This window comes from Clinocottus analis, unplaced genomic scaffold (genome assembly GCF_023055335.1).
Source record: "Clinocottus analis isolate CAN_PGR_092001 unplaced genomic scaffold, fCliAna1.0.p SCAF_17, whole genome shotgun sequence".
NCBI lineage: Eukaryota > Metazoa > Chordata > Actinopteri > Perciformes > Cottidae > Clinocottus > Clinocottus analis.
The window spans coordinates 2,750,343-2,762,205 of NW_027175898.1; the positions used below are offsets into that span (position 1 = coordinate 2,750,343).

Below are 11,863 nucleotides of genomic sequence, written 5' to 3' on the forward strand. Positions count from 1 at the left end.
ACCAGCCAACCAGCTGAAAGGCTAAGCTAACGTAACTGTGGAGCATGATGGCTCTTAAAAGGAGGCTTTGAAAGGAAGTTAGTGGCCTGGATAGCTTTAGCTGATCACTGAGGAGAAACATGGTTGCAGATTCACAAGATTCAGGACTTGATGAGAAAAACAAACATTTGACACTAAAATCCAATTCTTACTGATGAAATTAGCTTAGGTTATCTGTACGTCTAATTGCATTTACATTCTGCTGCGCCAGTCTTTTACCTCCGTCCCAGTGATTAGTGATTAGCAGTGATGTCAGCAGTGATGTCACCAGCTCCTGTATTGATCTATCCAGTTGATTCAGTGGAATAATCTGAAAACTCAGCATCTAATGAAGTCGCTTTGGCTAATATTAGCGAACATCTGCCGACTTCCACATCCAGCAGACACAAAGCACGTCAGAAATATAATATAATACATTAGTTAAGAAATATGTTAATTGATACAATAAGCAAAAAATGTTTCGTAAATTATTATTAATATTTTTGTTCTTGGCAAAATAATAAAAGATATAAATAATCATATTTAAGTAACATTGAGTTGTGTACAAACAGTACAGCATTGGTAAACGACTGAGCATCACAACAATGATTGTTAACCCTCCTGTTATGTTCGTCTTTTAGGTACAGCTATGATGTTTAATTGACCCGGTGCGTGTTAAATCATCCAGAAGTTGTCAGAAACCAAAAAATCCTAACGAATATAGTTTGTACCTCATCACCAAGCTCATTACTAACAATTCAATCAGTTTTTAGTGGAATTGAGTTATTCACCCCTCCATAGTCATCATAGTTCAATTAGGCTAACTCACTCGTTTTAATAAAACAAATACATGTTCAAACAATTGTTTAGGTACATTGGAAAAACCTAAACATAAAATGTATTGGTCTACCATAACATGTATTTTTTCCCAAATTTTATTTGCATTTTGAATATTTTTTTTTCACCTTTGCTGTTCAGGGTCATATTGACCCGCACACTCAAAATCAAGCCAAATGAGTCAAAAAGATTTATATTGAAAGTAAACTTTATACATGTTTATTTATAGTGTTAAGAAATCTGAATTGACCTCAAGATTGTCTTCATCTCATATTTACTCGTGATCAACAATGTGCTCCAGGGCCTCAGGGCGTCATCCTTTAGTTTCTGTTGCTCATGTTGTCTACAGGAAGGGTAGAAAGAGAGTGTGTGTGCGTCTGAGATTGGGATGAAATAGGGTGTGTGTCACCCTCAGTCAGTGTATTAGAAATCCAATAGTACCATATTTATTAGGAGAGACATGAAAGAAACCCTTACTTTAGTGTTCCCGGTCCAATAAAGGTGTTTTCAGTAAGAAGATAAGCATTGTTGTGTACACATTGTGTACACACACCTGTTTTTTTGTTCGAAGTTTTACATGTGTACAACTTTATGTAGGGGGCTGTGAACAGGTGTGTGTGTGTGTGTGTGTGTGTGTGTGTGTGTGTGTGTGTGTGTGTGTGTGTGTGTGTGTGTGTGTGTGTTTGTGTGTGTGTGTGTGTGTGAGAAACATTGTGGGAGGGAGTAAGAAAGACTGCCTCTCTCATGTTCAAAGAGAGGAATGATCTAAACTTGACACTTCTGACCCCTCATCGCCATTCACTTTCACTGCCGGGTCAAATTGACCCGAAGATCATCTCTGTAATATAAACCTGCAGGGGGGGTGTGGGGAGGGGGTACGAGGTGGGTGGGTGGGTGGGTGGGGGGGGGCGGGGGGGGTGACGTTGATTACACCAACAAGGGCAAGCAGAAGAAGTTTCATACAGAAAAAGCACTTTAAAATATTTTTTCCTCGATCTTCAAACGTTGAAACGGATCAATTTGACCCTGAACATAACAGGAGGGTTAAGGGATTTCAATTGAAGAGGGTTAGGAGGGAGGAGGAATGGAGGAGGCCGGTATCAGTGGTCATTAGTGGTGACGATGAGAGCCACAACCTGTTCAACCAGATCTTGTTTTTTCGTGTGTGAAAAAAAAGGGACTAGAAAAAACTGTATTCACGTTTCAGTGCTCACATGGTGTCAGAGCTCAGACGTGATGAATGACCTGTAAGGCTGTTTTTTTCAGCACCGCATCTCATTGCTCATACCTGCTCCTTCACACACAGGTAGGTACAGACCGCTCTCAGGTCGCCATCATAGTCAGACTCTGTTTGTATTTGGGCTGCTAATATTACTTTTAATTGATGAATGTGTCAACATTGACATGGAGCTAAATCCAGGTCATATGTTTTGTTCATTTGGAAAAAAAGATTTGAACCTGAAAAATCAAGTTTTCTTGTTGAACTCTGAAAAATGCAACATTGTATTTAAAATTAAAATAAGTGCATGAAAATTTTTATATAATTTTGATTTAGTTATGTTTTCTTTTTGAATACAATGTAAGTTTTCATGTTTGTTTTTTTCAAAACTTTTTTCAGGTTCAGATCAGGTTCGTCAGGTTTAGACTTTAGCACGGATCCGGTGTGGGCGCGTGTTTTCAGCTGCAGGGGGTGGTCTCATGAGTGACAGCATAACAAAGAAGGCATCGACCACGTTGCCCTCAGGTAACGTGGTAATTATGACTAATTATAACTCACTACCTTCATACAGCATGTTCACGGGATTGACAGTAAACTAAATTGACCCCGGTGACACAGGTATGTTTACCGAGCTGTTGTAGCTCTTATAGCAGTATAAGAGCAATAAACTATGACAGGTTGGGCCGTTCAAAACCTTCACGATAATATCTGACGTGTATCACCACTGTGATGCTGTCACTCATGAGACCACTGCAGTGGAAACCACGCCCCCCACGCCACATTTGGACCAAAAGTCTAAACCTGAAAAAAGTTTTGAACATGAAAAAAAATAATTGAAACTGTCAAAAAAAAAAAAAAAAAAAGAGTGACAGTTGAAAATATAAAATCTGTTACTGAAAACTGAAAAAAAATATTTTATTCAAAAAGAAAACAGAAATAAATCAAAAATATATAAAACCTTTTGTACACTTATTTTTATTTCGAATACATTGTTGCATTTTTCAGAGTTCAACAACAAAACTTGATCCTCAAATCTCTTTTCCAAATGAACAAAACATATGATGTAGATTAAGCACCATAGATGGAGAGCTGTTTTTCTTTCATCCAATCCATCTTGATCATTTACTTGGTTTCATGAATGCTATCAACATTGTTTCTGGAACGTGTCCGAACAATCTATATTTCTCAATATGTTCATCGGTGACCTCGGGCTCAGTCAGCATTGATTTACCTCAGTTGGGCTCAGTGACTTAACATACATTCGTAATGATTCATACTTATTTCTAAATTTATAAAGTTATAAAGGCCAAACACTAAAGGTACAAGTCGTTGAAAAGCATTCGTGAAATCACAGCTTGTGTCTCTTGTGTTGAACATCTGCTCAATAAAAACCTGGTGCTATGTGACAAGCAGTTGCACAACAAGGCTCAACATGTTTCCCCTCCAGCAGGTTTCCCCTCAGTCGTCTCATCATCATGTCAGACAACAGATCTCTGGACGAGCTGAGGACCTTCCTCAAACCCTCCAAAGGAGTCGATTCACAGCAGATGGTGAAGTTCTACAACACCTGGGCGGAGACGTATGAACAGGTGAGCGGGCAGAAGCTCCTCCTCCTTCAGGTCCGATGGAGCCTACACAATGTCTCTCCGACCTTGTGTGACCTCCTCTGGTCCTCTCTGATGTCGATGAATAACTCTCTGGGGTGAATAGTTTCTTGGCTGATGCGTTGTCAGTTGGCACATGTTTGACCCTTCAGGGTTCTCAATGTATGAAAGCTGATCATCTGCGTAGAATAACACTCGTTCTCATTCGGGTCCATTCATACGTCGTGATGAAAGAGAACCGCTCCGTCTGATGGCCCTGAAACTCTTCATGTGACTTACACATGGCTTTCAACAGGATCACAACTTCATGAAATACACGGCACCAAACCAGGCAGTGAACTTCCTGTTTGAGAACTTCTCCGGGCGGCCTGAGGAAGTCCAGGTTCTTGACGTGGCCTGTGGATCTGGATGGGTCGCTAAACTGGTGAGAAAACCTCAGTGTTCCTGCATGACTGAACCATAGCCTCAGTTTCTTAATCAAAAGCATACCAGTAAAAAAAAGGTGTATTTATCATCCATATTATACTTTATAGTGAAACCTTTTAGTTTTGCAATATTATCAATATATGTATTTCCATTACTAGATGTCTGAGTGGCCACAATGTCAGATTTGAAAACCAATTAGACCAAAGCTTTCTTCCTCCTCCTCCTCCTTCTTGAATGTATAGATGTTTGAACTGGGCTTCAAGCACTTTGTGGGCGTGGATGGCAGTCAAGGCATGCTGGATGAAGCCGCTAAGACTGGCCACTATGAGGACCTGAAACTGGCATTACTGGGAACAGAGCCACTGCCCACACAGCCTGGTACGAAGAAGAAATACTTCAAATAGTAGAAGTTGCTTATGAATCGTCACATGAGCAAAGACTGCCTCCTCCTCCTCTGGTTTCAGGTGTGTTTGATGTGGTGATAATCGTCGGCGCTTTACGAGATGGTTTCGTGCCGGTTAGCGTCACCAGGGAGCTCTGCCTCGCCGCCAAAGCAGGTAAACAACCCTGTTGAACCTGATAGTCTTGTTTCAGTTTCACTGAAGCGTGGTGGTTATATCACAGGTTCCCATTTCTTTACACAGTCCTTTGCAATTTTATTGAACACTGGCGGTCTTTTGAGTTGCAGAGGTCTGGTAGTAGAGGGCAGACAAGGCAGCGCTCCATAGTCTGGTCTGCACCTCCACATTCACAGGTGGTGGTGCCGCTCTTGAAGGTCTTCAGTCGGGGTTATTCCAAGAGAAGTTGGAGAAGGGATGTTAGGGGCTGGACGTGGCTGAGAAATCTTCCTCTAGACTTCAGGGTGCCGGTACCTCTGAGCTCAGTATTGAGGACTTCAATGTTGTTTCCATCGTTCTTGATATTGATTCAGCGAATTGAATGATACTGCCATATTTCTTCATGCCTTCCACACGCAGAGTGGTGGGTTTCCTTTAGGGAAAGAATATCGCACTAATATTTTCTGCAGAGTTTTGCAAAAAGTGCGTCTTTAGTTGCAGACAGTCCTTCAACATTGAGAGATATGATGGTCCGTGCTGGCTTTGGAGGCGGGCATTAGCTTGTCTTCCTGCTCCAGACTGGAGGTGGTGGTGGTGGTGGTGGTGGTGGTAGGGGGGGGGGGGGCCTTCTGTTTGTTTGTTGTGCTTCTGGACATCATTGACTTCGATAGAATTCGCAAGGTTTGTTTGGACCTGACAGGGATCGCAAACATGAACGCTCAAAGTCTTATGATATGCAGATGATTTACTATTATATGTTGGTGGATCCGAAAACTTTCACAGGATGTCATGATAGTAGAGGATGATGAAGCTTCTTCTTCTTGACTTCTCCCATAATGGAATATTGTGTCCTGCAGGCGGATACGTTTGCATGTCAAGAAACGGCCTGAAGACGGAGTCTGGAAACAAATACAAGGAGTCTCTGGAGAGCGAGCTGCAGCTGATGCAGGACGAGGGACTATGGAGTCATGTGGCCACCAAACAGATAGATAAATACATGTTAGATGTGTCCATTGACAATCAGGATGTGCAGCTTGAGAGATACGTCCCTGGGACCTTGTACCTCTACAGGAAGTCACTTCTTTAGTCCCTCTGGGCCTTAGTCCATTCGTTCCAACACCGGCAGACCTTTAGATCAGTGAAAACGTTCAATAGATGACGAATGGATGGAAGTTCTGACAATAGAATGATATAAACATCATTAAATTAATAAACCAAATAAACAGTGGTAGAAGAGTATTTTGTTCTCTGGTTTCTTCCTGTTACGTCACCTCTCATGTTTATATTGGTATTACTTCTATTCTGTCTGTTGTTACCATGTAAAGTGTCTTTGAGTTCTTTTTAAATCGCTGCACAAATAAAATGAATTATTAGGGCCCGAGCGCTGTCGTAGTCAGAGCGGAGGGGATTACTCCTAGAATGAGCCGCAGAGTCTTTTCTGAAGGTTACAGGTGTTGAACATCATTCTTCTCCCGCTGATTCACTTGTGAAGGCATTTAGAGACCTGGAACATCTGCAAAAAAACTAGATTAAAAGGTTAAAATCAGGTTACAAACACACTACGACAAAATACACTTAAATCCTTTTTTAAAAGTATATTACAAACATATTAGTGCTATAAAAATAATTGTAATGCACGTTGATTTTTAGACTAGATTTATATGTAAAACTATGCCAAGACCTTTTAATACTTACTATAAAGTGACTTTTTACACTTTGACATTTTTGACACATTGACTTTTTATCCCATCTATAAAGTGACTTTTTGACAGTATACTATTATTTTTGTGACTTAATGACCTCCATATTATATACCATATTAAGATGTTATTTAAAATATAGTATGGTAAAGACAAACTATACAAAGATTGTTTCATGACTTGTAAGAATGCATTACTTTAACTTTTAGAGATACTATACTTTGACTTGTTGACAGATGTACTATGACATTGTTTCATGCTATATTATAATTTTTTCTGATGTTTTTTTTTATGACTTTTCACGACATCAAGTATGATTATGCCTACTTTCCATCATATGTTATTACACATGATTTAACATTATCATTATCTTGAAAACAATGCTATAACTGTGCATGCCATAGTATACTCAGCCTTTTTATGACTGACTTTATTTTCCATGACATATTAGACACTATGTAAAAGCAATGGAGGCCAGGTGTGACTCAGCATCTCTCATGTCCAACCTGCAGGTTTAAGCTGAAGGCTGTTTGGTGTTGAAAAGAGGTTAGATGCCTTAATTTTTCGCAGAAAACTGGGCTTTTTCCTGAGGATCCTGGGAGTTTAAGATAATTAATTTAAGTTGCCTAGATAATGTAATTTCATAGAATTGGATATGCTTTTCCACTGTAGTTTTCTCTGGAAACATGAACTTGAGAAACAGGAACAGACCTTGAAACCTGTCACAGAGTTTTCTGTGAGATCAAAGGGATCAGGATCAGCTTGTGCACATTTATTTTTGAGTAATCAAGGTCTGACCCTCCTGACCGGCCTTTTGAATTGGGTTCTCAAACAAATGTGAAACACAGCGCAACGCTATGGGTCTGTTTTTTCCTCATAATTTTCTCGGAATTAAATACATAATAAAGAGAAAACTCATTTTAGTTCGGGATAAAATTGAGTTTCCAAACATCTGTTGACATCTTAAGGAATTTACTTTAAATTACTGCTCACGTCATTCAGTCAGTTATTCACCTCTTTCTGGGATTGACTCTCACACACACACACACACACACACACACACACACACTTTCCTTTGGCTTTACAGGAGGTTTCTCATTCTGCCTTTGGGGTCTTTGCTTCACTTCTATGGCCTTAAATGTCAAACGGAGTGATGAGAAGAGAGATTAGAATCAATGCTTTCAAGGCAAAATAACACAAATGTGTGTGTGTGTGTGTGCGTGTGCGTGTCGGTGTGCGTACAGGAGCAGAATAATTCTGCCCCTCTTTCCTTTGCTCACAAAGCCAGAAGCATTGCTTAATGAGGGTGTCAGCACTGTGGCCGTGCGTTTGTGCACGAGAGAAAGAGAACGTCAGCATTGTGCGCAACGCAGGATGTGTGTGTGTGTGTGTGTGTGTGTGCGTGTGTGTGCGTGGTGTGTGAGACTTGGCTTGAACGTCTGCACGTCAATGTGCAATGAGTGAAGCGAACATCACCTCAACGTCACCTCAAAGCATAATAATGAGATTCGTTTTTGAACAGCATCCTATTAAATAAGAGCAAAGTGTCAAGTTAGCAACCTCATTTTGTATTAAGCAAATGGACCGTGCAGGGAACAAATGAGGCTCTACGTCTTGTTTTCCTCAAGCAGGCATACGGAAGTTACCGGCTGAGGGCGAGAGGTTCAGACTCTGCATGAAAATGAACTAATCTGGTACGGGTGGAAGAAATGCCAGCTATAGTCGTGCATGCTTTACAACATTATACAATAGCTATAAATAAAACAAAAGTGAGGCAACTTCGGAAACCTTGACGTTTCTTTCGCTTCCCTGTCTTCATTTACATACGCGTACACATGCTTAATTAGAATCAGAATATGCAACAAGGTCCTTGAGCGGCGTACCAGGAGGCGTTGTCGCAAAACACTCACTGACAGACGGAGCACAGCGAGAAGAAGGGTTAAGCTTGAGTGACATTTAATGTATATTTACATAAAGTTGTGTGCTCTTTATATAAAGAGCACACAGATAATTTGTCAATTATCTAGACATTGCACGAGTAGGCATCTCCAACCCACAGCTTATGTGTTTATATATATATATATATATATATATTTTTAATTAATAAAAAAAGAAGTATGTATATGTAATGTACATATTTGAGCGTCTAACATACGGATCCAGCATCATTTATGATCAAGGGCTTTGCACATGCCAGGTGACGGGAACGTCGATGCGCTTCGGGGAAAGTAGAACGTGAATGAAATGAATCGAGAGGAAATTTCAAGGGACGAGGTTGTAAAGTTGGCGATATGAGGCGGAATCGTATTGGATAGCCGGGATCACCAGGCCTCGAGAACTCGAAGCATTCAGAATCTGAACGTCTTCTTCTTTCACGGAGGTTTCTATTTTTGTAACCTGACGTTAAAACGACTCGCTGAATCCATTGTGTTCATTTTTAAATATGTTTTACAATCACAGTGGAAGCCAGGGAAACCAGCAACTGTTGCATCATACACTGCATTGCATCAGAGAAGAGGCAACAGGAATGAGACTCAATGAGACTCAAAAGAGTTTACGGCCCCTTTTATATGCACGTGTTCAATTTGCACATTGAGAAAGACCTATTATATTGAAAAAGAAGTTGAATTATTGCAACAAAAAGTTCCACACTTCCACACACCTCGCTGAGGTGGAAAGGTTGACGTCGACAGTAACAATGTTGGACTCTCGCTTTTTTTAATTACTCTCGGTCCCAGAAGTGACAGTTCACAGTGTCTGACATATGAATATGTATTTTGAGATTTCCATTTCCTTCACTGCCAGGATCACGTTCTCTTTTCATGTTCTGTTGTGCCCCTGAAAAGAAAAACACACTGTTGCTCTGTGTTGCCCATACATCGCCGTGCGGGAGGAAGTCTGGCTTTGGGGGGGGGGGGGGGGGGGGGGGGCTCTCAGGAAAAAAAAGAAACAGGGGGATGAGAGGACGAGGGAGTTGTCGGTACAACCCCTGCGCCGCGCTTTCATCCATCTCCCCGCCCATCTTTTCCTAAACACCTTACGTGAAACGCCTTCTCCCGCAGCACACCCGAGGGCCGTGATTGATTTGAAAGTTGCATTGCGGTCCGATTTTTCGTACGTCGCCCGCCTCATTTTTCTTTTCCAGGAGGTGAGGAAGGGATGAAAAAAAAAGAGGAGGAGGAGGCATGAATGCATGGAAAAGGAGGGATGGTGGAATGGACAGATGGGGGGGGAAGTGGGGTGAAGGAGAGAATAAAGTAGCTTCTGAATCCATATTCAGTGACCGGGCGGATGAATAGTTGAGTGGAAGAACGTCTGCGCGGCTGGAATGGTATAATTTCCAACACATCTTGGGTAAGTATAGAGTTGCAAACACAGGCGGATGTCAAAGATGGAGCATTAAAGTATTTATCCAAACGGGCCTCGTTGCTTTTACGTGCAGAGTTGCAAAGCTATAGTGCATAAGGGGCGCTGCTGTTATTACTTTCATAAGATTGGCCAGATAACAACATTTCCTCACCCGCGAAGACACCAGAAGACTTCAATCGCAGTAATCAGCACAGTGAGAACCCACATCTGAGAAGATTAGATTGTTTCTTCTTCTTTCTCTTGCAAACCTGAGTGGAGTGCATTTCGGCATTTTGTGAGTTTTGAAAGTCTCTCGAAAGGGAAATATGGAGCAAGAGAAAACAGCAAGCCTGGAAATATTGACGCCACAAACCATTCACCTGGTCCTTGAAGTCCTGGCTACATGAAGCTGATATTTCACAGCAGACGTGGAAACTGCTGCCGCTGGAGGGAAACTCAGGGCATCGCTGAGGTCCATCGTGATCCTGGTGAACGCCAACGCTCCAACAGTTCACGGCAATCCAGTGGTTCTCGATACTGAAATGTGAGCGCGCCGTCCGTTAGCCTAGCTTAACAAACGGCCACTCCGCGAAACCAACCGCTGAGTCGTCACTTTGTAAAGCTTCTCCAGTATCACACACTGGACGCGTGAGTCCGTGAGTCTTTGCATCAGCTGCACTTGCACCGTGAATTGATTTTTCCCGTGTCCTAATTGTATGCTACATATTGCATGAGCACGTATTAAAGTTTGACCGAGTTAAACGACCGCTCACTCGCTGTTGCTTAGGATTAGCTACAGCTCGCTGTGACGTGTCTTTCCAGTGGTATCCAGACTTTATGGCAAATTGTGTTCTTCTATGTTACTCGGATCAGGCTGGTGGTCAGTTATTTGGTGTTATTTGGTGTTTTGGTGACTGCGCCCTCTCAAAAGAGCCAGCTGGTTGACTGACTGCAGACGAGGAAGAATCCAAAAGAGAGACGAACTGTAGTTTTTGTGGCTCAATTAGCAGCGGGAGGAATGTCAACGCTCCATCCTTCGTTCCTCGAGCCGGCTTGACGGACGAGAAGCGAGTGGGAGGAGGATGAGATGTTTTTGTGGCGGTCAAAGAGTTCTCCTGCTTTCTAATGGAGTTGCATACGTTGTCATCTATCAGCAAAAAGCTTCCGTGCCTCAAAACGAGGCTGAGAAATGTTATTTATCCCACAAAACCGGCAGATGGGCAGGTAGTTTCCAACATTTACATCGGGAATCAGCAGAAGCGTAAGAATGAGGGCGTGAAAGGGGTGGAGGGGTGGAGGAGTGAGGGGGAAACGTACTGGATGGGCTGCATAACGCGTGAAAGAGGGAGAGGAATGGAGGAGGCGATGGGGCCGCGAAGAAGGAATGAAGTAATGTGAAAAAGTGGAGCTCAACAGAGGCAGTCTCTCCCTTTTTCCATTTCAAAGGCTCTCCATTCTACCGTAATGTCCTCTCCTCCCCTCCCAGTCCCGCTCCCCACCCATTCCCTCCGTCCCAGTAGCGCAGGCAGTGTTTGCCAATTTACCCTACTCTGCAGTGTGACCATGCACTTCAATCCCTCGCTCCGACGATGGATGGGAGAGTGAATGGTAAGTGGAGAGATGTTTAAATAGAGGGAGAGAGAGAGAGAGGAAGAGAGAGAGAGAGAGAAAGAGAGAGAGAACGATCGACAGGGTGAAGGAGAGAAGAGAGATTAGGGGCAAAGAGATGCATGAATACATGTTTCTTGAAGTGGAGGGGCGTGTCGAGCAGGGAGAGGTTTTTCGGGAGAGGGGGAAAGATGAAAGGAGGCATGCATGTTTTTTTGTTTTCGTCTACTTGGTGAACACTCGGAGAGAGAGAGAGAGAGAGAGAGAGAGAGAGAGAGAGAGAGAGAGAGAGAGAGAGAGGAGGAGGGTTGAAAAGAAAAGAGAGAGCCGTGGTTGTCCCCCAGTGGCTACAGGTTGCGTTGAGACAGCCTGGCAGGAGCGCAGCATCACTGTGATTTGTAAACGCTGTGCGTTGCACATGCTCGCTCGTGCAATGTCTGGAAAATTGCCAAATGGCGGTGTGCACGATATTTTATGCAAATATACAATTACTGCCACTCAAGCTTAGCCCTTGTCATAATGTGGGTGACATCGTGACAAGGGCTA

At 42.5% G+C, this 11,863-nt stretch overlaps 1 protein-coding gene across 1 annotated transcript; it reads left to right on the forward strand.

The window, feature by feature from the left end:
- Window positions 1–3,549: 3,549 nt before the first annotated feature.
- LOC137787786 (methyltransferase-like protein 27) lies at window positions 3,550–5,748 on the forward strand. The gene is made up of 5 exons (XM_068580522.1): window positions 3,550–3,663; window positions 3,974–4,102; window positions 4,347–4,482; window positions 4,569–4,661; window positions 5,519–5,748. The coding sequence occupies exons 1-5, from the start codon at window positions 3,550–3,552 to the stop codon at window positions 5,746–5,748; spliced, it is 702 nt and encodes a 233-aa protein (XP_068436623.1).
- Window positions 5,749–11,863: the final 6,115 nt, after the last annotated feature.